The sequence below is a fragment of the Sardina pilchardus genome, chromosome 2, assembly GCF_963854185.1.
Source record: "Sardina pilchardus chromosome 2, fSarPil1.1, whole genome shotgun sequence".
NCBI classification, from domain to species: domain Eukaryota; kingdom Metazoa; phylum Chordata; class Actinopteri; order Clupeiformes; family Clupeidae; genus Sardina; species Sardina pilchardus.
In genome coordinates this window covers 43,529,592-43,552,091 of record NC_084995.1, presented here as the reverse complement: position 1 = coordinate 43,552,091, position 22,500 = coordinate 43,529,592, and the positions used below count along the sequence as shown (strand labels likewise).

General features: G+C 46.6%; 1 protein-coding gene and 1 long non-coding RNA gene across 2 annotated transcripts in view; one reads left to right on the top strand and one right to left on the bottom strand.

Annotated features, from left to right (window-relative positions):
* LOC134075184 (uncharacterized) overlaps positions 1 to 14,457 on the bottom strand; it is a 20,430-nt gene extending 5,973 nt beyond the window's left edge. The window contains exons 1-2 of the long non-coding RNA XR_009938026.1: positions 14,113 to 14,457; positions 6,404 to 6,469 (exon numbers count right to left, since the gene is read on the bottom strand). This is a non-coding gene — a long non-coding RNA (uncharacterized LOC134075184). The remainder of the gene's footprint in view (positions 1 to 6,403; positions 6,470 to 14,112) is intronic.
* Positions 14,458 to 16,375: 1,918 nt separating this feature from the next.
* Positions 16,376 to 22,500, top strand: part of si:dkey-92j12.5 (multiple PDZ domain protein) — a 37,200-nt gene continuing 31,075 nt past the window's right edge. Inside the window, exons 1-9 of the mRNA XM_062552844.1 lie at positions 16,376 to 16,379; positions 16,798 to 16,940; positions 17,914 to 18,090; positions 18,448 to 18,584; positions 18,923 to 19,133; positions 19,885 to 20,007; positions 20,698 to 20,898; positions 21,591 to 21,693; positions 21,801 to 21,889. Of these exons, the coding sequence (XP_062408828.1) occupies positions 16,376 to 16,379; positions 16,798 to 16,940; positions 17,914 to 18,090; positions 18,448 to 18,584; positions 18,923 to 19,133; positions 19,885 to 20,007; positions 20,698 to 20,898; positions 21,591 to 21,693; positions 21,801 to 21,889 (1,188 nt within the window). The remainder of the gene's footprint in view (positions 16,380 to 16,797; positions 16,941 to 17,913; positions 18,091 to 18,447; positions 18,585 to 18,922; positions 19,134 to 19,884; positions 20,008 to 20,697; positions 20,899 to 21,590; positions 21,694 to 21,800; positions 21,890 to 22,500) is intronic.

The following is a 22,500-nucleotide window of genomic DNA, read 5'->3' as shown; positions in this document are numbered from 1 at the left end:
ATGCCAGCACTCCGTGCGCAGAATGAGATGTTGAAATCTGCAGTCACACACAGTTATGGCTCAGATGAATTCATGACGCTGCGAGTCAGCACAATTAGGCGGCGGAGGGGAAGGAGCTGAATGTTATTGACTGCTGCAATAACCTGCTCGTTTGGAATCAAAATAGAAAATAGAAAAGAAGGGACAAGGAGCAAGGCTTTCATCAGCATCCGCTCGCCTGTTAATATAATTCTTCAGTGCACGGCGCAAAGCCCTCCGTAATAGGCCCCCTAAGTCAGGGTGTGCTGTCAATCACTGTGGGCTGCACGCTGAAAGCTTTTACATTACCCTCGCCACGGCAACATCTGTCTTTCAGTGGGCTATTAGGCCACTATTATCTGCATTCAGTGGCCTGTCAAGAGCAATACTAGACAAACTGGGTTTAAGTTGCGTTACTGCCCTTTTTAGCTGGTCCAGAACGCGTGCCTGTTTTTCCTCTACTATTATTACGAATCATACAAAGGATGATCTAAATTGTGTCAGTGTAGTTGGTTAGGTGATAGCTACCATGCAGCAGCTACACATGCGGCTATAGCTATTAGGCACAAGGGATCACATTACTAACAGGTTTCAGATAATCAATGCTTTGTTCTGTTTTCAGCCTGCTAGCTTGAGAGCAGGCAGGATCATTATGGGATGTGCAGAATGTGGAGCAGGTCCTGTGCAGCTTGGCGTTAGCCAGTTGAGAACATGATGGACAGCTCGGTAATGGCCAGGCTTGGAGCCCAAAATGGCCTCTCCTTGTGCTTGTGATTCTAATCCAATACACCTTTTGTCAGATTCACAAAATTGCTCCTCCAGCTGTCTGAGTGGGCACTCAAAAACAGCGGCCAAAAAAAAAAAAACTAAGAAAAAGCTCCTGCAGTACTTTGAGAAGAAAAACCAAACAGTGACTTGGAATAAGCCCTACAATATCCCAGCCAATCAACACATTGCTTCAGGAGGGAGGGAGGGACATACAGTAAGGGAGGACCTTGATTGGCTATTGAGCTCTAATATCAACATCCTCTCGGCGGAAACGCAGACCTCACCTTTAAATAAACCTTCCTTTCTTCTCCTTCAAATTTCCCTGCAAATTTGACCCATTGTGTACTTCCTCGCGCTGCAGTGTCTACTAACTCGTTTTCAAATTCTGCCCTTCAACCTCTCTCACCCCCCCCCCCCCCCCCCCGCCCGCTCCTCTGCCTTCACCTGAGGGCTTGTCTAGACAGCACTCCACTTCTTCTCCACTACACGCCTCTCTGAACTTTGCAAGGATTTAATCCATTTTGTCTGCTCCAAATGAGCCTCATTTCATCAACACACAGACGTGGGGAGTGGGGTTGGGGGGGTTGGGGGGGGGCTGAGGAGACGTGTGAGGGTGTGAGATATGAGATGAAGCCTGGAGAGGATGAGCTATACCACTCCACTAGACTGCTTAGTACCAGCCGCCCGCTACCAGCATGTGAGCACTTGCACTTAACGCTTACATTACTTCATGCAAAGACGGCACACGATGATGCCCGGTTGTTTGTGAATCACCTGCCTGCGTTCCCATCCCCATTCTTTGGCTCCTGCTCCCTCACTGTGTGTGTATGTGTACAGTGTATGAAGTCATTCATTAGCACCGGAGACTTGAGAACGCCTCATTATTTAGTGTCGCTGCTCTCAGCACCCTCCAACAGCCTCATCACACTATCTGGGATCCCTCCAGCACTCAGTCACACATGTGCAGGAGGGAGGTTTCCAGATAAGAGAACCTGTTCTTATTAGCATTTAGCCACGCCGCAAATACCACACACAGATTCCTCTCAGCTGACAACACCATGTTGACACCCTTCATCTGTCACGCTGCTATCAACTAAATTGAAACATATGAATCTGGAGTATATGAGTCCCACAGATAGTAGAAGATATGTACGCCTTGGAGGGTAGTACACTGTATGCACAGGAGATATAGACTATGACATAATCTGGTGGAAGTTTTTTTCCTGAATTACACTCGTATGCTTGCTCTCCCCCTCCCCCTTTTGGTTGGATTTGATTTGGTATATGTTGTGCATATTTGCTCTCATTCTTGCTGGACGATTATTTCATTTTTCTGGCTCTGAAGCCATTTCTGTCATGACAAATATTCCTGTTTTCACAGCCCGGGGCACAGAAAGACAAAAAGAGAGCAGGAGAATAGAGAAGGAGGGCAATGTGAGCAGCCTAGGAGCAATATGGAGGCTCTAACCTCATTACCCAACGCAGGAGCTCGGTATGGATGAGTGTGTTTTATCCATGTTTGGGGTGGAAATTATGGTAAAATGATGCATAATGCAGGTCACAATATCACTATTGTTTTAAATGGGGGATCGGTGGGTGGGAAGGGTTGTGAAATATTTACATGTTTTTGCCACCAACTCAGTAATATTTCATGCTGTGCCTATATTTGTCCCAGTCTTTGCACTGTTAGTGATGATGCTGGAGATGGGGGAAGTGGGGGATGTGAGAGGGAGAGAGAAAGAGGGAGGGAGGGAGGGAGAGAGGGAGGGTGTCTCCTCTTCACAAGGACTACAACAGCATTCCCACTCTTCCTGGAAGTTCACTCTTCCGTGCTACAACGTGTACCCGTATTCAAGCCATTAAATATTTACTCCCATTGCTTTTTCAGTTTGCAGACTCTGCCTGCTCCCCCATTGAATAATGCATGTTCAACAACACTGTACAAATATAAAAGGAAGCACTTAACAAAGGGTTGTCCTTCCGAGGGCTAACTCCACATGCAAAATAGAGAGATCGATACAGAGGAAAGGATCATGTGTAAGAAAGCGGATCAGGGAAAATGTGAATTGTCACCTACAGTACACAATTGTGAAACATAATTTAGACAATGGCATAGTATGGTGTCTTATGATACAATAACTTTTTTATTGTAAACCATGATATTGCATCATACCATTGAATTGCACCTTGCAATCACATCATTTCACCCTGCTTTATTTCCAGCTCTCTCAGAGAGATGCCGACATACACAAACCCAGGCAGGCATACATCTATAAAAGCATCTCGTGGTCCCAGAGACGATGGAAGATAAGCTTCCCATGTCTGTATCCTGACCTTAGTCAGCGCTCTAAGAGGCCCCTCTTATCAAAGATCAGAGCTGCAGCGCGGAGACACCTCTGCTGAGGCTCAGACACAGACACAGGCCTGGCAGATGAGCCCCCTCTGAAGCCCTCGCCGCTCGCCGCGCCGCTCGGAGGGACAGGACAGGTAGAGGGGATGAGCTCGGCTCTGGGGCCCAGGCACGCAGATAAATGTCACGTTTACTGTTCACACGTGGCGCGCCGGCAGAGGGCTTAAAAGGGGCAAGAAATCAATGGGCCAATCATTTAATACTCCGATCACGGCCGCGGGCTCTCGGTGCAGTATGGATCCCACAGGTAGCGCACCGCGCATTCCAGCGACGCACACATGTAGATTGCAGAGACTTGAGCAGATCCCACACCGCCTAGCACAGGTTTCAGGGAGCACTTCTGGATGGTGAGGACTTCGTAATCGTAATAAGGTACTCAAAGCACTCTTTTGCTAAGGCTGTCAACACAAAGGTGCATTTATTCGTTGTATGGTTCTACTGCACAATGACAATTAAAGTCTATTCTATTCTATTTATGGACATATCTTATTATTTGTGCATCTCAACAGTATATATCCAGCACTGAGAGCAAGTCTGGCAGAGACTAAAATGCCATACCATAAAAAGAGACACATTTACTGTATGCTAATGCACAGGCCAGTCATTCTGTGGGCCCGGGAAGTGTAAATATGAGGTAGATGTTCAATTTAAATGTGTTGTCCCATCTTCAAACAGCAGACGCAGAGCGGACCACAGCTGTGCCCAATATAATGTTGCAATAATGTGACATTGCTAGTAGGGAAATGAGAGGGCGCAAGCTGCTCCCTCACACTCGCTCACTCTCTCTCTCTCTCTCTCTCTCTCTCTCGCTCTCGCTCTCTCTCTCGCTCTCTCTCAGGATGATAAGCATCAGGCTGTTGTGTTTATGCTGAGCCAGTTTACATTAATAGAGCGCTAATCCTTCAAGGAATAGCCCTGGTCCAAAATACGGTTCCTCTTCCAAGATGCTGACAAAAAATAATCTCATGGTCCCTTAGCTTGATCCAGAGAGAATGCACAACATGAAAGTGTGTGTGTGTGTGTCTGTGTGTGTTTGTGTGTGTGAGAGACTCTATACTACAGACTGCAGGCAATACCGAGAGCTAATAAGATTGACTAATCATATTCAAACCTTCTACTCAGTACTTATTTGTTTTTCAAAGGCTTATTGTTGTCGCAAAAATGACTGGTTGTGTTATTGCTTTCTTGGAGGTTTGCATTCCGATTCCATGACAGCTTCTTCTACCAAAACCCACTGGGAGTTTCACAAGGCAACGGAAAAGTGTTGGGGATACACAAGGAGCATAATATGCGTAGATGGAGAGATGGAGAGATAGAGAGATAGAGAGATAGATAGATAGAAAGATAGTTGTGATGAAACAATACAATCACAATATTTGACGAAGTTAAGAATATAATATTATTGTGATTCTTTACATCTGTATTATAATATCTTATCAGCATCTATTGAGACAGAGAGATGGAAAAAAAAACCACACACGCCTATCGCACTGCGTTCACAAATGAGGGGAAAAAACATTTAACAAAATGGTTAACTCCAAATTTCCTCCATCACCCTGTCAGATCTGACCTCTCACCCCTCTCACCCCCCCCCCCCCCCCCCCCCGGGCTGTCGGCGCCGGTGATGAGAGGCCTACTCAGGACTCCATCTCAGCGCTAATGCATTCTCTGGAGGAGGGAGCGCAGCGCGGCAGCAGGCGGCCTTTGTTGGCCGTGCACGGCCATTGTTTCTGGCGCACAATGGCTCCTCTTCTGAGCGCTGGAGTGTTGTGTGGGGCCGGAGGAGCACAATGGGCTCGTGCTTCTGGCCGCCGCGCGGCGGGCCGGACGACCGGCGGAGCCTGTGCGCCTCGCCAGGTGGCGCGAGACGAGGCGAGGCGAGACGAGGCGAGACGAGACGAGGCGAGCGCCGTCAGATGGGCACTGCAGCCACCGCTGCTGCGTCGGGGCGACGAGTGAGGAGTCCGGCCGGGCGGGAAACACCTGCCCCCTCTGGCCCCCCCTCTGGCCCCCCCTCTGGCCCCCCCTCTGGCCCCCGCTCGCCCCCGCTCGCCCCCTGCCACACACACACACACTTCCTGCCTTTCAGCACAACCAAGGCACCGTGGACGACGTGCAACACCACACGTGCTCTCTGTCGACTCCGGGGGTTTTCCAGAGGTCATCGTCCAGTTGGGGAGTTTTATGTGTGTGAATATGCAGATGGGATCTGTGAAAAAACCCATCAGATGGTGAAATTTCACCAATCTACGAGTCTGATACTATCACAAGGCGAGGATGGTATCCAGATGTTGCTAGGGGACCGTATCCAGGATGCTGCTCAGATGGTATCAGCATCTTAAGTTGGTGATATTTCACCAGAGAGGGTTGAAATGGAGCAGTAATCAAGGATTTCACCGTGTGATGGATTCTCCCAGATCCCATCGCATATGCAGATGAGCTGGGCCATTTCTGTATGTTCGCAAACATACATCATTCTCAAAGCAAGACCATAGACAATAAATATTCTCATCTCGCTCATTTTCCTACTGAAAACAGATCCGATGAAACATATTAATGTCTTTGCTTATCGCTTTATATAGCTACATAGCTCTGTCACTAGAGGCAAACATTTATGTGGCAATATATGGATGTGCCATTTGACTGTCAATACAGATGCTCCTAGCCGGTGTGCATGCCATCAATAAATTGAATATCCAATTTATCTCCTCAGGCCTGAGAGAGACAGTATATCTAATTAAAATGGTGGCAGTAAATCCCATATTTTATTGCCGTGGCTCGGGTAGTAAATAAGTTTGAGTGAGGGTTATACAAGTGTGTTTTTTCTTCTTCCATGGACCAGTGGCGACGCAGTGAGCAAGTCATATTGTCCTGTGATGAAACCCTTCACGGCCACTTCCTCGTGCTCTCTCTGTAGGCTCAAAGGGCCACACCACTAAACGCACAGGGCACTTTGAAAACCAGCCAGATTGGATTGCACTTCCAGTCCAAAGGCAAATCTACTTAAATGTCAGAGTAGTTAGAGAATTTTATGTCTTTTTTTCTATTCCATTAGACACACACAGTCTCTCTCTCTCTCTCTCTCTCTCTCTCTCTCTCTCTCTCACCCTCTCTCACTCTCAATCTCTCTCTCACCCTCTCTCACTCTCACTCTCTGACACACACACACACACACACACACACACACACACACACACACACCCTTACCTGTATTTATTCAGTGTTGCATTAAAGTGCAGTGCATCACATCAGGGGCAGCCTTCCTAGAGAAACCTGCAGAAACACAGAGGGAGGGGAAACCTGCTCAGTTCAGGTGTCATCAATCACAAGAGCCCATTCAAAGCACACAGTCAGAATGCGCAGGACACACACTCATAAATCATCAGCTTCAATTCCCACTTATTCCACCGCCCGCATTGAGCTTCATCACACACCCATACCCAATGCCCTCCCTCCCCAACACACACACACACACACACACACACACACACACACACAAGTGCAATATTGCTATAATTTCATACTGTACTCCAACTCACATTTGCTTACACCCCAGTTCATAAGTTAATGTGGTCATCAACCGCAGATATGATCAGCTGTTCATATATGCTGTCACATTTCAAGTGAATGTGAAATCAGAGCCAGTATCCACACGGCGACAGGCAGCTGGCCATGCCTTTATGTCAGCGCAGTACAACATCTCTGTGTTTGCTGGACAGATTTTTTATTGTGATTACGCTTGGTTAAACCCACAGTACCAATTCCACACAAACAAAGACATTTGGGAAAGAGCCACCTCCCTTTCACATCTACACTGACTGCCCAAGTCTGATGGTGCCTCATTTGGCTATAGGTTTGACTGCAGTGTGTTTTATATGCCTTGGAAATCACTTGTGCAATTGCAAGCAGGTCCGTGCTGTTGTCTTATTTCATAGCAGCGTAACCTGCTCATCTCCACTCACACGTCATGCTGGTCCAAACCAAGCCTCCTGGAAGAGCTGGACCACGTCTACTCTGTAGAGAACACAGCAGTCTTACACGAGACCTGATGATCTGTGCTGAAACAAACTAAGCCAATATGACAATGCAGTTGCGGAGGGTGAAGTGATAAACTGCAACAGTATCTGAGTGCACTGGGCTCTGGGCTCTGGGCTCTGGGCACTGCCTGCTGTCCCTGCAGCTAAAGCAGGAGGAACGGAAGCACTTTTATCTGCACGGGAGCCTCTCTCTCTCTTTACTGCTCGACTGCTGCAACTCTAGCTGAATGCATGCAGCCATTTTCTTTCTCCGTGTTGTCGTCTTGTTTTCTTCTTATGTTCCTCTCTCTCTCTCGTGTAGCCTGATCATGTAGTGTGCTATTTCCACTCACAATATTGTTCAAATTAATGTGTATTTTTGCAGACGTTGGCGCTATTTAATTGGAGCACAGAATGTAGCGTACAGTAGATGCTAAATGGGAAACCAAAGGAGAGAGGACAGAACAGAGCTGTCGTCCTACTGCACTAGTACTGAAACCAGCCTGCACTCCTGTGCGCTACAGGAAGGCTTATTTAGATAAATGCAGGTTAAGCACAGCACCAAATCTACCTGCTCACTATGAATCACACAGTAATAACAGAGCACTGGTGCCACACGAGAATAGTAATGCTTGGCTGGTTGTTGGTTGTTTTTTTCCCCACAGCTTTAAAAAGGTGAAACATTCACAAAGGTAACCAGTAGTCTTGCTTTAACCCTCAGCTCCACATCTTCTTGATCTCCTCTATTACTCTTCTGCTCCCATTCACTCCTTCTCTCTCTTCCTCTATCTCTCCACATCCCTCCTTCCCTCCCTCCCTCCCTCCCTCCCTCCCTCTTGCCATGTTGGGTGGTAATTGGCTTTATTATCCGGCTCAGGGGCAGTGGACATTACTGCTATGGCTGGCTGGGCAGACGCTGGAACAAAAGAATGATAGAGGCCGACAGTGTGCAGGAATGGCCATCGGCAAGAGAGAGAGAGAGAGGTGGAAAGAAAGAAAGAGAGGAAGAAAGAAAGAAAGAATGAATGAATGAATGAATGAATGAGAGAGGGGAGAATAAAGAGAAAGACACAGAGAGAGAGAGAGCACCGAAAGAGTACAAACAGATTCAGACAGACAGGCCAACGGACCAGCGCAGAGCCTCGTATCCCTTCCCCGATGTGACTATGAAGTCTGAAATCAATTAAAGCCGGTGAGGACATGACGGGCGTGCTCCCACGCCTCCGTCGGGTCGGGTGGAGGTCTGACTCCTGCGCCAGGCTGAGTGGGAGAGGAGAGGGCCGTGGGTGGCAGGGTGGCAGGGTGGCACCTCCGCTCCGCTCCCCCTCGTCTCCCAGCAAAGATGGCAGCGGCAGCCTGCACTTGGACTAGCATCACCACCACCCAGAGCCTTTGCTCCTGACGCAGGCGTAGCATCGGTGCCAACATAAACAGCCAGCTGAATAATTCACTTCACTCTCGCGGGACGCACGGGGTGTCTAAAGCTAATATCTAAAGCACATTTCTAAACTATGCGTTTAGGTTATTGTTGCCCTGACAGATTTAATAAACACATGAGATGCACACGAGGCACTGGTGTGTGTCGCCTAGCCATGCGTAAAATTAAGGAGTCATATCTGTGGCTAGTGCATAAATCGCAGACAGGATACACAGGCTTCACGAAGAAAGGGACGTTTTTGACAACAGGAGTAATTGAACCACTGGCCCCATTGGAAACCAGTCATGTGTGGAGAGACAACCAGGGCAACATGTAGCAGAAGGACGACCCTGACCAACAGAGAACATCCATCAGCGTTAGAGGATTAATGACTTGCAATACAAAAAAAGAAAATACATGAACAGCAAGGCAGTCTTTTCTTATAAAAGAGGAAAAAAGAATAGGGAAAAAAAAAAAAAAAACTTTTGTTCTCATTGCTGGCCTGCCTTCCTCTGTGTGCGTGGAATATTCCAGGCGAACAGGGGGCCATTACTGCCGAAAACACAGAAAACAGATGGCTGTCAGTGAGTATTTATGCATGAGGAATGATTGCGACTGCCAGGAAGACAATACCACAAGGGGCTGCGAGAGAAGACAGCTGAAAGGAGCAATCACGGCCAAGGGCTCTTCAGTGGGAGCCGGTTACAGTGCACATGTGCAGCTTGCCCAAGACGTCTATATTCAACGGAGTTAAAAAAAAAAAAAAAACCACAACAACAATAACTAAAGACAATAATGTGAAGCGTTGAAAATCATTAACTCCCAACACATAAAGAGACAGAGAGGGAGCCGGCGAGAGAACACTCCAGAAAGCCAGGGAATTAGAGGATGGTCACAAAGCTAAATAGATAATGAAACGTATTACGGAGAGAGAGCGAATTTAAAAATTGTCAGTCTCTTCTCCCTGAGGTGAAGGAGAGATGACAGAGGTTGGGAGGGAGGGGCGCTCCCATTGGTGCTCACAGAGGCGAAAGGACAAAGTTTTCCAATTGATTTAGACAAACTCAGCCAAGCCATGCCAAGGGAAGAACAATCAATCACCGAAGTCCTTTGGTTTTTTCTACGACGATTAAAACTCATGAGGCACTGTCCCAGATCTGACACAGTGTGTCTTCACATCTTCTAAACAGGTCGAAAGAGACAGACATGCACTCTCTATATTTAGAGTTATTCAATTACACGAATGATGCTTTTATGAAGATCTAATGGTAGGATGGCACCCCTTTAACTAGTGTAACCTAATAAGACACAAAACCCACAATAACTCACAAGTTACATTCTCTCTCTCACACACTCACACTCACACTCACTCACACGCACACAGACCCAAACGCACACACGCCGACCAAAAAACCCAAGACTGAGGCTCATAATATGCATCTCCAAAGCACCCGAGACAAATAACACAGGTAAACATTTATAACAGACATTTCGTAACACTGAGTGGTAGTGCTTCATCATAATAACAGCACAGGGCCTGCAGCCTTGTTATCATCTCCCTCTTTATTTCAGAAGCCTGGTCGATCAGCTGGGATCAATCCTACATTCCAACGGGCACCCCGACGCATCTCTCACAACAGCCCAGTGAGCACATGCCGGCTTTTTCCTCCACACTGTTGGCTTCATTTGCGATGGAAAGAGTCAGTGGTAGTAAAACACCTTAAAGCAATTTTGCTTTTATTAAAAAATAAATAAATAAATAAATAAAAGACCATTTAATGATTTCGCTTGACAATCTCAAGTGTAGAAATTCATTCACCCTTTTAAGCAGAAATCAACAAGAGCCATGACTATTTCACGAACAACTAAATCTATAATGCTGTTTTGGGAATGCAGCCATTTAGTTGGGAGATGCGAAAGGAAATCAAAAAATTCCAGTGCAATTCCCTCATACGAATACTCCACGGCCAATGCCGTCAGTAGTCAGCACATCACCAGCAGCATTTCTACATCAAAATCAAATCCACAGTTGCTGCCCCCACATGGATGCTGTAATCACGAGGCAGCCATCAGGGCCCGCGTCTGAGGGGCTCTCCATTCATCAGGGAGTCAGTCCGGTGTGTGTGAGTTCAGCAGCTCAAACAGACCGCGTGCAGACACGGTGAAAAGGGGAGGGAGGGCGAACACAGTCCCGCAGGTACTAACGCATGTAGTGCACAGATAGCGGCACGGATACCCAACACGCCTGCCTCCTCCCGCGGATCACCTCACCTCACACAACAATGGAGCGTGTTCCCATCTCAGTCCACTTGTTAGCGTGTGCGCTCCGAGGCAGCCGAGCGCCGCCGTCTCGTGATCAGAGGTGCGCCGACGACGGGAGATCACAGGTGCCGTATATTTGTGCCACGCGGCTGACGTTTAAAAATGAATTAAACATCACAAACTTCACAGCGGTGCTCACGTCGTCTTCCGCGCAGGTAGAGTTGCGCTGACAACTTCTAATGGAGCCTTCCACTCCTCACATGGTAACTAGTCGAGCAATAAATCCATTCCAGCTCTCTATGTGTAATGACAGCTGCCTGCAATCAGAAAATGGCTCCTGGCAAAAATAACCATAAAGTAAACACACTGGTTTCAGAGTGGATTCAAAACAGCTCTGTTGGTAATGATCTGTTGTAAATACAAAAGTAGCTCTTTTTCGTGACACCATTCCACCAGTCCAGGACCTAGGCGCCACTAGACAATCCACTCAAAATTAGCCCAGTGACTCAGATTATGCTCTTGAACTAATAAACAGGCTCATTTTGTTTGTGCTATACCCATGGATATCTACAAAATACAATAGTACAATACAAAACCTCTGGAAAAACCCCTTGCTCTATAAACAGTCCTGTGCATTTTGTCGTCATCCCTTTCTGTATTTCCCCAAATAAGATCTGGAGATTAGGGCTCAGCCCATCAACAGCACGAACGGGACTCTGGAGAGTAAACAACAGTATTGTATGCAGCGCAGTGACGTTATGCCTGTTGTTCCCCAAACCTTGTTGAGTGACACACACACACACACACACACAAACACACACACACACACACACACACCGTATCTCATTATGTAACCAAGGCAGCAATGGACGACCCAGTATGAACCAAAATCTAGCCGAAAGTATCTTGTGCTGTCACCACGGCATGTAAACAGCTCTCCTTGGTGGCCGCTTAAAGTGCGCTGCAGTGGATGATGACCTCAGTCGTGAGTGGATGCTCAGTGTCCCTGAGCCCATTGCATCACACAGGCAGTGACTCACAATGGTCTGTCCACACAGTCAAGTGCAAACAAGCCACATTCATGTGCGGCACCATAAAACAGTTTTTCCTCAAGATGACGGCCATTGTGCACAAAGCTCTTTCCTCTCTCCGATGGCGCTGGGGAATGGCAGGGCTCCCCCTTATGGGGCATGCCAGCCAGGGAGCATTGTGGATCATTTCCTGCCCCAGTTTTGAAAAAAAAATCTGTGAACCTTTCAACAGCCCATTGAATCAGAGTGGCTGTGGCCGACGGGGGTTCAGCATTCATCATGGCAAAACACCGCCGTGAAGATAAAGTGCAGATAGAGTGATAAAGTTTTGGGCGCAGTCAAATATAGCAATGTGACTGTCCTCGCCTGGCAAAGCAACACGGCGAGAAAAAAATGAAATGCCCTTGGGCTGGCATTCTGTGGCCAAACAGCTGGGCCAAGCTGTGTGTGTTTGATATCGCATAGAAGTGTAGTGTAGTGTAGTGTAGTGTAGTGTGTGTGTGTGTGTGTGTGTGTGTGTGAGAGAGAGAGAGAGAGAAAGAGAGACTTACAATATGTAAACAGTGTATATATTTGTAACGGCAGCGTTTCAGTTCTCTAGTGATTCTTTTGGTCTTCTCCAAAGATAGAGACGGATATGCTTGAGTTGAGTCCATACTCAAAGCAAAAGGCTAGTAGACTACTAGACATTGCATCAACTTCAACAGATGCACTTGGATCAGTGGACACTGTTGGGTTTGGCCAACACATCTTTCCTCCATGTAAACAAGAAGCCTTCATCAAACTACAGTTTGCAAACAATGACTAGCATTCCCTAAATGCTAGTTTATTATAAGACACACATTTTGTTTCCCACAGAGGCTGAACCAGCATCCAGGCTCTCTCCTGTTGTGATTTTGCTATTAAGTCTGACAGATGCAATTCTGCTACTAATTGCAACAGATGAAGACACTTAAGTTGAGGTAGTCCAAGTGCAGTCAACAGACATTTGTGCAAAATAATATTGGAGACTATCTCACCAGTCAAAGGAGAAGAGATGACTGTAACCCAATTCTGCCACTGACAGGTCTTTAGTCTGAAACCTATCCAATCTACTGTAGTTCCATCTGTGGCTACCAACCTCCACGAAAACTATATCCCCTCAAACCATTAGGTAATCTGTGAATCACCGATTATCTGACTGACTTGGTTTGACAGATCAAATCTGGCAAGCAATAGATTGACTTCTAATGAGTGCGACACCATGGGCTATGATGGATTATGATTGCTTAAGTTAGAAACAGTAATAAATTGATTATAATATTTAATTAATTCAACCTTTAAGGGATCTAATTTCTCTGTCACAGGCAGACAGACTACTGGAAATTAATATTGGGAAAGGCTACAAGTGAAGCAACGTGCTGCATTACAGTGGAGGTAAACATAAGGAGAGAACTGGACACATAATGTGTAGGCCACAGGCATTACTTTGATCCCAGTAGCCTATAGTCTTAATATATCTAGGCCTATTTAAGAAGAACAAGTACCACATTTCACCAACAAATCGTCGTTATTGGCTGTTAGTGTTACTGTTGTTCAAAGTCAAGGACACAGTAGACTAGGCTACTGTGGTACAGCTTTAGAGGAGGTGGCTACTTGGTCCTGCAATTCTCCCCAATTCTTTTTCGTGCCATCGGAAGCGGCCCTCTGATAAGGACACATGCCTCTCTCTAGATCTGAATACAGATGTTGAGACCGTTGTCATGTAAAGGGTGTACTGCGAAAAGGAAGAATGCCTTGAAGTCACTGAGAACCTGCAACCCTCCCCATCCATGGACAACATTCCGCAGCGTCGGCCAACTCTATTCTCTTGAACCCCTCTTTCTTTCAAAATGAATTAACGCAATGATTCCATTACAAGGGAGGCTGAGAAGCAGTCGCTTGATAACAAAATGGACTAACTGAGCGACACCCATTAGAAAACCTCACACGATAGACCGAAAGGCATCAGCCATGCTTCGGTACTTCACACACAGACAACGATATGATTTAGCGTGTCAAATGCCCTAAACATTCTTATCAGGCATCTTCGCTAATGCGTACCACAACCAAGGATGCAGCTGAAGCGCAATGTCTATTAATTCTGTCGTTGCACAAATAGGCTAAGAATGAAATGGCAACATATAGGAAAACATTAGAACGCTGTCTTACCACATATCATTACCGCAGCAATGATCGCGTCCAGATCCCTCCATTGAAATAGCGACGGATGGCCTCGAAATTGCTATTTACTCCGGTTCCGATATAAGTCCTCCGGTAGAATATCAATTAAAATGGGTTGAAAATAATAGGGTACGGTTACAGTATTTGACTATTCGCGTCAAGATGCTATTTCTTCTGATGACTCCAGTATTCGGCCATTAAAAGGCTGTGATGTTATAGCTAAGAGAAATATGGAATATCCTTCGCCCGTTAGAAAATGAGCGTCAGATAAACTGGTAGCTAGTTATTTTGAATCCAAATCACCCTTACAACAGCGGAAAAAGCACGTCGGCATCACAGATCTTGAACTCGGCAGTGGCCGAACGCATTTATCCTCGCAGGTGTCTTCAAAACGTCCACGCGTGGAGGACCCCGATCTGCCTGCGAAAGAATGCGCTGAGAGAAAATGACAAGCCAATTTGGAAGTACAGCGCTGTCTGATGCAGCGAAGGAGGGGACTGAGGGCTGAAATGGTCCTCGACTAGTCAACATTTCAAGAGCTGGAGCTCCATCTAGCAACGAAAGCCTGCCTAGGCCTGAAGGTTCATTCTAAGGCATACTTAAGCTAACGACGAGCCTTACGAGTCATTTTAGTCTGCACAACACACCCACATCCTACCACCATGTTATGGTATTGCCATCGTATTCTAATTAAACTAATCTCCAAACTAAATAATATTCTTTAAACGCTGGGGTGGCTGTGACTAATATGGGCCTATTTTAAAAGTATAGGACTAGGGCTATTTCAGAAGGTCGTGCAAAATAGGCTACTACTCCATTAAACATATTATCAAAAATATTCTGTGAACGTTTATTGAAGAATTGAAGCCAGTGTGCGAGACGTGGGAGGAGCGCGTTCACGTTGTGAACTAAAGGCGCAAGATTTCAGCCCTTCAGATGCGCTTTCTGGGCATGCGCTGTGGCTGTTAAGTGTCATTCATACGCTGTTCTCGCTATCGTCCTAAGAAAACCTTTGTGTTAAAAAAAGTTAACGTCTTAAACTCAAAGTAACTTACCTTTAGTCAATATCATGGTTTTGGTTTCGTAAACAAATGGTATTTCTTCCTTCGACGGGTGATGTTTGAGCCCATGGGAAACCTGTTGATTGATCCGGGAAAGGAGGAGAAATGGAGGTGAGCAAAGCGGATTGGGATTCAGGACAGTAGGTGTCCACTGTCTATGTTAAAGAGTCAGGAGGCATCGGCGAGGGCACTGATTTTAAAGTGGCAATTTTTTTAGTGTAATCAACTTCTCGCCATAAATATACATCCCCTACTTTTCTGTCAAGTTAATTAGCCTTACTCGTGTCTCACAGGCGACCGACCCTGTTCTTCACAATCGGATGTGATATATTTATAAATATATGGTCGCTAGCTGTTTTATTCAAGCAGTTCCATTTCCGGGCCATTCATATTAATAGCGGGACGTCAAGTGTAAATGGCTGTTATAATGAGTAATATCAAGAGTAGGTAGATTTAGAGTTTTATTTTTTCCTATGTGTGTATAGGTCTATGTGCAGGTGCATGTGTCAGCGTTGAATATATTAATACGCCATATATTTTAGTTTATTTTAAGCATTTATGTGCACGCCCAGAAGATGACTGTAAGTGTGAACACTTGAATCAAAATGGTTGTAAGGCCATCTGTCTAAGTTCATTACTGTAGTCCATAGTAAAGGCCATTTACAGATGTTAATCCTTTAAATAAGAGCATTAGTGAACACCCAAGTACAAACAAGCTTGTTTACAGATTCTTCCTCACACACCAGGTACCTGCAACACCAAAGACCACGGTGTGTGACCCACAACACACAGATTACTTTAAAAGAAAGAGTGGCCATACGGGGTCCTGCTGTACAGGATATGGTTGTAAATAGTCATGAATGACCTGTGCACCATTGCCCATTGTGCACAAGCTGACCTGTGTTCATATGTAAGGATATGATTAGCACATAGCCTATAGTCTTGCACATCATGTAAGGGGTTAGCAAACAATACACTTTAAATGTATAGTTGACATACAAAAATGCATGGCTCAAAATGATTGTATACCCCTGTATCATGATGCATATCACTGGATTCTTGCCTTTACACAGTCCCTTAGGTCATCCATATTGTCTTTATGAATCTCCCATAGGTAGTGGATATTCCACACTGATACATTACTGAAAGAAGATATCAGGTGTCTTGGGTCAACATTAATGGCTGACATCATGGGTAAGTCCACCAAAATACGTATCGGTTACAGTGTCATATCAAGCATCACACAAACATATACTGTACAACGCACAGAAGCATATCCATGCCTCATAGACCCAGCAGTCATAACACCATACCAGGCAGAGAAGTGTGAACATGCTGCAGTTTCTGATGCCGTTATAGGTTTAATGGAGCTGAAATGTGAAATTATTAATTGGATACTGATTTAAAACACCAAAGAGAATGAAATGAAGAAGTGTGATAATGGATGTGCGGTTGTGCGTGCGTTTTTTTTCTCAAGCAGATATTTTAGATTCCGTCTCTGTAGGGATGTATAAAAAGAAACGCTCTCCATTTGAAGTTGCAGAGTGGATATAAAAAGCGTGTTGTGCAGTGTTGCAGTGTTTGTTTGTTTGTTTGTTTGTTTGTTTGTCAGACACTCAGCGTGCCCTGGCGGCGGTGGAGCGTCTCCAGGCGCGGCTGAAGGAGAGAGGGGAGGTGCCCACGGAGGAGAAGCTCAACCTGCTCAAGAGCGTCCTGCAGAGCCCCCTCTTCAGACAGATCCTGCTCATGCAGGAGGCCAGCCAGCAGGGACCGCACACACACGGCCTCCTCAGACAGGTCAGACACACACACACACACACACACACACACACACATGCATGCAAGCACACACGCATACTTAAGCACACAAACAGAAGCCCCAGACAGATCACACACGTAGAGACAGGTCACACACACACACACACACACTCAACTCCCCCTACACACACATATGGCTTCAGACCTGTCAGACATGCAGAGAGGCACACACAAGCAAGCAGCACACACACACACACTCACACAGAAAATGATCTCTGTTTCCCTCTCCAAAATGAAGGACAGTCAACATAACTTGCTGGAGACTCTGACCCCCACTGATTGTTATGAAATGCCATGCTCCCTGCTGGCTGTGTCTCAGTGCCTACTGCTTACTTGAGCTGCTCCATATAGCTAGGTTGTGCCAGGTAAAGGTGAGAGGGCACTGTGTTACTGCCTCTTGCCTTTTACTAGGAGGGAGCTAACACTGTAATTACTCACTGCAGTCGCTAAACAGGATCTGTAATCAGCTTATCTCCGCTGCTCTACAGCAGAGAGACGGAGAGGCAGACGCTACGCTAGCTGCAATGCCTCTCTCCTTTCCCTGCTCTCCTCGTCTGTAGCGGACTTTACAGTTCCCTTTTGTTTATTTGCTGTTTTTCTTTCTACCTTACATTGTCCATTTCTCTCAGACTGTCTCGCCCTCTCTCATGTACAGTACATACACTAACAGTTCTCAGGTAGCTCATCGCATCGCAGTCAGTAATTCTTCATAGCTTTAACACATATAACAATCCCCCTATAGCACCTTTCCATTTACACTGATAGTGTGTGTGTGTGTGTGTGTGTGTGTGTGTGTGTGTGTTTTTGTGTGTGTGTGTGTGTGTCCTGTGTGTATCTCTGAGCAAATGATTTCAGCTCTATATTGCCATTGTCCATTTGTGCGCTGATAGTCATGCCTCATCTTGTCCAGCAGGGCAGCAAGTTGCCCCGATCTCAGTCCATGAAGGACCCGGTCACTCAGCACGCCGTGACGTGCCCGCTGTCCAAGCTCTCCAGGAACCACACGGGCTCCCTGGACCCGCTCCCCTCCAACTTCGCCAGCACGGACCTGGACGACTTTGACTTCGCCGTCCGCTCTTTGGCTAAGGTGCTTCCCGTTAACCACCGTGCGTGTCCACCCTGGCAGGTGTCCCCCACAGGGCCATGTGCCGTCTCCAGTGGACACAGATCTCGTCTCTGACCAATGTGAAAACATGCAGAATAACTTTGTGTACATTCAGGATTACTTCACAGATGATAGATTGTGTGCATTTTTCTGAGATTTGTTTTCAGAGTAAAAGACTAAGGACTGACTGAGTGACTTGCTTTGTGGTGTTCTGGGTATAATGTTTGTCTCTACGAAATTGTAGAAACTGCATTGGGAACGTACTGTATTTACTGGGCGGTGGTGTTGGAGGTTGTAGTGCAGCTGGCTCTGTTTACGAGAGCTGTCTGTGTGTTGCAGGGCCGATACGTGGGCAGTATAGAGCTGATCAAGGGTCAGGCTGGTTTGGGCTTCAGTGTGCTGGCTCTTAAAACAGAGAAGAACACCGGACTGGGCATTTTTGTGGAAGAGATCAAACCAGGCAGTGTAGCATACAGGTATGACACACACACACACACACACCACAATACACCTCTGAACAGAGGATTTGCCATTGTTTGAGGTGGTTGCAGAAGAGCGACACCATCATCATTTGGAATTACGCTGTGCATGTTAATTTGGAGAACTTTAATGCAACATTCCTGTCACTTAAAAACCACAATGGTGTAGGTAGAATGCTATTTAGTCAAAGGAAGAATAAATCAAGTATTGCAATCGGTGGTCATTTCTCTCTCTCTCTCTCTCTCTCTCTCTCTCTCTCCTCTCTCTCTCTCTCTCTCTCTCTCTCTCTCTCTCTCCCTCTCTCTCTCTCTCTCTCTCTCTCTCTCTCTCTCAGGGATGGTCGTCTAAAGCCAGCGGATCAGATCCTGGCAGTGGACAGGCAGCTCTTTGACTCTGCCGTGTCCCAGGAGCAGGCAGTGAGAGCCCTGCAGAATACTGCTGACAAGGTCACGCTGACCATAGCCAGAGGACCCATCCCTCAACTGTCCACCCCGCAGATGACCAGGACAGTCTCCCTACCCAAGGACCTCTCAGAGCTCCACAATGTATGACATCTTCAACAGCTCTTAACTTAGCAGGCATATAGTGCATGTTATAACCATCTGGTTGCTGTGCAGTGTAGCTGATGTGGTGAAACAGTAACTGCATTGCGGAATAAGGCTATAAGAATGTGTTGTTGCAATGTGCTTGATAACAGACACTATCATGGAGCTATTATATAGACCTGGAGAGAGAGAGGAAGTACTGCCCCAATTCATTTCAGTGGCCGATGCTAGGCTAGCTACTTCAGCCAAAAATATCCCTAACTGGCTGTCATCATCTTTAAAAATGGTGTCTGACGTGTCGACTTCTGACCATATTTTCAAAAACAAACCAATTAGGTGCCAGTTTACAGGTGGTCACAAATGACGTCGTCCATGTGGATTGGCGATCAGCGATCTCCAAGCTTGGAAACTGCCAATCCACATGGACAGCATGCTCTTATGGCCCCCAGTAATGTGGCAGCTAATTGGCTTGTTGGCTGGAAAATATGGCTGGAACGAGCACATGTCAGATGCCATTTTTGAAGGTGCTGGCCGGCCGCCTCCATGATGCTAACTGGCTGAAGCTAGCTCTGCAAAGAACCCCTGAGCATCATGTTACAGAAAATAATAACTGTTGCAGTATTCTTAGAATAACAGTGGGAACAGTTTTAGTCTAAATTGGCTCCATGCCTGTGTGAATGCTGAGGTACTGAAAGTGGGTGTTTCTCTCTAGGTCCGTCCAAACCCCCCTCTCCCTGTCTTACTCTCCCAGTTCAGGTGTATCCAGGCGATTGAGCTGGAGAATGATGGCACGGGCGTCGGCTTTGGGATCGTGGAGAGCGCGAGCTCGGGCGTCATGGTCAAGACCATCGTCCCCGGGGGAGTGGCCGACAGGGTAGCGTTCTCCTTTTGACCTGTCGTGTCGTGAAGTGTACTGCACATGTATTCAGTGCACTAAATGCACAGTGTACTGCCTATTGGAGCTGTCCTGGCATGTAAGGCTGACTCTGGCCCTGCCCAAATAGACCGATGGGATTTCTTGATGCTTGACCCCCACGGTGACCACTGGCCAGTGATAGCACCCAGATCCTTTGCTCACATGGGGGTCTTTTGGGAATTGTCCGCAAAATGCAAGAGCGCCATATTGATTTCCTTTTGTGACCTGGTGCTGATGTGTTCCGTGGTATTGTGGTTATGGGCCTCATATTGGGCTTATCTGGCTAGCCATTGGCCTTTGCTCAAATAAGGGATATTTTTAGGTCAGGCTGTTATGTTCCATTTGAGCTCTTAATTTGTTATTGTGTGATATCATTTGGAGCACTAAGATTATGTGTACATCCGTGATACGTGTCATATAGAAGGAAATGTAATGTCTAGTAGAGGTGTTGAGGGATGTTGAACTGAAGTACCTGACTGGATTTAAATTGTGGATTGTTAAGACTACTGGAGGTGTGCCTCTGGGCTGTAGGGCTGTGTTGATCTTTGCTTAGTGTTGATACAATCATAACACAGAGCAGCCAGAGGAGGCTGATCCTAGATCAGCTGTGGTGAGGGACTGAGTTGCGCTGCGCTGTGCTGTGTGCAGGATAAACGGCTGCGCAGTGGCGATCTGATCCTGCGGATTGGTGACACCGACCTGGCAGGGATGGGCAGAGAGCAGGTGGCACAGGTGCTCAAGCAGGCCAGCACCCGGGTCAGACTGCTCATCGCCAGAGACACCGCGGACAACGACCTGTCTCACCCTGTTACCCAGCAACAAGAGACAAGAGCTGCCCAGGTGCACAAAGTAAGTTGGAACTGATCCTGTTTGATTTTGTGTGTGTGTGTGTGTGTGTGTGTGTGTATATGTGTGTCGTTCTCTGTGTTTTAAAGGTGTAGTCCTCTATTTTGGGCAAAGGTTGGTTGATATTTAAGCAGTGTCTTGAGAAGAGCTATTAGAATGTGCTGTAATTTGTAGCATTATTTATGCTCAACAACAGCCAATCAATGTACACCTCTTGATTCCATGCTTCTGAGCAAACGTGACGTGGTTGGAATAGGCTGTGGCTTGATCCAACACTTTTTATTCAGCACACGTAGAAGAAATTCATCAAGGAATTTGTGTGTTGGATTATAAGGCCTGGACTTTTTCTTTGCTCTATGATATTTGATTAGCCGAAAGTGCTGTGCTGATGACGCAGATACAGATTTAGTTGTGAATGAGGTTTGCTTGCATCAGTCTTCTGGTAACACACCAAGGCTACAGCTATGCACCCTAAACCTGGAGACAAGCGCACATTACTGAGAATAACTGCTCTTTCAGACGACCACACAAGAGGAAGAATAGGCACTTCTTGGGGAAAATGTCTCAGTTTGTCAGTGTCAGGACAGGGAACAGAGCTTTGTCTTGGCAAACAACAGTAAGATCCCAATTTCCTTTCCCCTGAAGCATCTCTGCCAGTAATGTGCATGTTGCCGCGTTTGACTCTCTCTCTGCAGCTCTCTGAACCCGAGAAGGATAAGACCTACGACGTGAGATTCACCAAGAACGCACGCGGCCTGGGCCTCACCGTGGCCAGAGCCTCCGGCCCACCTGGCTCAGGTATGATGTACAGTAGGGGCCTGATGACCTTCTGTGACCTCTCCGTGTGCCGCTGTCGTCCTGCAGCCGTCCTGCCATGATGACCTCTCTCTCTCCTTACATTCCAGAGTCCAGCGGCGTGGTGGTCAAGAGCATAGAGAAGGGCAGCGCAGTGGACCAGAATGGACAGCTGCACATCGGAGATCACATCTTATCTGTGAGTTCCACTACACACTCTATATATGCATCTGTACTGATAGTGAATTCTACATTCCAACCGTTGCTGTGTGTTGGTTTTTATTTGACTGCACAGCGTCCTTCAGCAGTATTCATTGGTGCTCTATCCTGGGTTCTATGGTTCTTATTTGTATATGTCATTTTTTACTAGGGACCCATTAATTCATGTTAATGGTCACAGATAGTAGATAAGCATATAGCATACAACATGTCCATGCTTTTTATGGTGTAGTGTTATGGTCGGGGGACATGGAATCCAGCAGAACAGACCACTGTCTCAGTTTTTCTTTTTTGGGGGGGCTTTTTATGCCTTTATTACTGTAAGACAGGACAGTTGAGAACGACAGGAAGTGAGTGGGAGAGAGAGTCGGGGGGGAGGGAATCAAGCCCGGGTCGCCGGCGTTTGGTGCAGGTGCCCCAGCCAGTTGCGCCACAGCTTGTGCCCACTGTCTCAGCTTTAACTGCTTTAACTGAGTCAGTAGTGCTGTGACTGGTGTGTGGATATTGGCTCAAGCTACTGTAGCGTCTGAGAGAAATATGGTGAAATAATCCTTTGGATGAGATATAGCCATTGAGCTAGGACACCAAAGA